The sequence below is a fragment of the Rhagoletis zephyria genome, unplaced genomic scaffold, assembly GCF_001687245.7.
Source record: "Rhagoletis zephyria isolate East Lansing unplaced genomic scaffold, Rhagoletis_zephyria_1.1 Rzeph_scaffold_13467, whole genome shotgun sequence".
Taxonomy (NCBI): domain Eukaryota; kingdom Metazoa; phylum Arthropoda; class Insecta; order Diptera; family Tephritidae; genus Rhagoletis; species Rhagoletis zephyria.
This window is the reverse complement of record NW_016170538.1, coordinates 10,606-12,249: the sequence shown is the minus strand read 5'-3', so window position 1 is coordinate 12,249 and position 1,644 is coordinate 10,606. Positions and strand designations below refer to the sequence as shown.

Sequence of the window (1,644 nt, the reverse complement as noted above, 5' to 3'; positions counted from 1 at the left end):
CTTGGGTTAGGATCGTTATTTTGCCTTTAAAACCAATCCTTCAGCAAGGGACAAGGAATTTGGAGTGTGCCATTTTTCCCCATTTGCTATCCCGTTTCCTTATCGTCCGCCATTGCCACGCTTTGTTCGATTTCTACAGCTTTATCGGCTGGTGTTGTCCCGTTCGCACACTTTCGGAATAGAAATTTTTCATTGACAGTTCTTTGTTAAAGAAGAAGAACGAATTTTACAGTTTGATTGGGAGAAAATTACTGCAAGTTTATTTATTGTGTGTATTGTGCTGACTCAACTTTAAAAAAAGTATAAAAATCTGAAAAGAACGAAATTTTGAGGTAAATATCCCCTTATAAATTATTCCACGAGTGTCGCATTTGCGTTGAAATTGAAAGCAAGGCAGTCTCAAATCTGTCGACGTGTAAATAATAAGCAATACGCCCCAATTTAAGTTCTCTTAATTTCGCAGTGATTGCTGCCAACATTCTTTGCACAATGGATTTCGGCGATGATTTTGCCCCCAAAGAGGAAGTTGATCCCGCAGCCGAGTTTCTGGCACGTGAACAATCGGTTCTCGGTGACCTCGAATCGGAAATCGTACCTCAATCAAATACTGCTCCCAGTGCACCGGCTAGCACAGATGGTGGCAATGGACTACTTGGCAGCGATGAACTAGCACCTAATGCGGTTGGCGGCGGACTTGGTTCATCTACCGGTAGCTTTGAAATGATTGGTGGTGAATCAAATGAACCAGTCGGTATATCGGGACCACCACCTTCTCGGGTTGAACCTGAAAAAATAAGAAAATGGCGAGAGGAACAAAAACAACGTCTTGAAGAAAAAGATAGGGAAGAAGAACGTAAGAAAGAAGAGTTGCGTCTGCAGGCGAAGCAGGAATTGGAAGATTGGTTGCGTCAAACAGAAGAATCTATCGCTAAAACCAAAGCGGCCTCACGCAACGCTGAAAAGCAGGCAGCGGCGCTTGAAAATGGTGGACCCATGGAACCGGGAACCGAGTGGGAGCGCATTGCAAAATTATGCGATTTCAACCCAAAAGTGAACAAATCAGGCAAGGATATCTCACGCATGCGGTCTATATACCTACATTTGAAACAGAATCCCATCCCACTGGGTAAGACGGCCTAAACTTCACATATGAGCTTGGAAAAATATAAACTATGTATTAATACATGCACACAATCGTATTCGTATTATTCCAATAATGTATGTGCGCATATGTATGTATCTTCGTTCTGAAATGAATTTTTTGTTCGCAAAATGATTTAGTGAATACGATAATTAGCGCTGTTTTCAATTATACCACATATTTCAAAAGTATTGATTATAACAATGGTTTATATGTATATGTACGTATACAAAAATATATGCATAGAATTTTAGCAAACTTGTAAATTAAAATAAATTGAATTTATTGAAGTTTACATTTACATTAAATATACAAAAACAAAAATAGTTTGTGGTTATGAATTATCTAATTTTAATATTGAATTTATTTTATATACTTCCTGCGTACCAGAGTTGGAGTGCACTGTTTATACTATTGACCAGTGATAGTGCAACATTACTTATGTTGATATTATTACCAATATCTTTTATTAACGTCCTTTTAAAACCTATAACCCATCTTTA

General features: G+C 38.1%; 1 protein-coding gene across 1 annotated transcript; it reads left to right on the top strand.

The window, feature by feature from the left end:
• The first annotated feature begins 194 nt into the window (after positions 1 to 194).
• LOC108378154 (clathrin light chain-like) lies at positions 195 to 1,365 on the top strand. The gene is made up of 2 exons (XM_017634447.1): positions 195 to 332; positions 464 to 1,365. The coding sequence occupies exon 2, from the start codon at positions 490 to 492 to the stop codon at positions 1,138 to 1,140; it is 651 nt and encodes a 216-aa protein (XP_017489936.1). The 5' UTR covers positions 195 to 332; positions 464 to 489; the 3' UTR covers positions 1,141 to 1,365.
• The last annotated feature ends 279 nt before the right edge of the window (positions 1,366 to 1,644 follow it).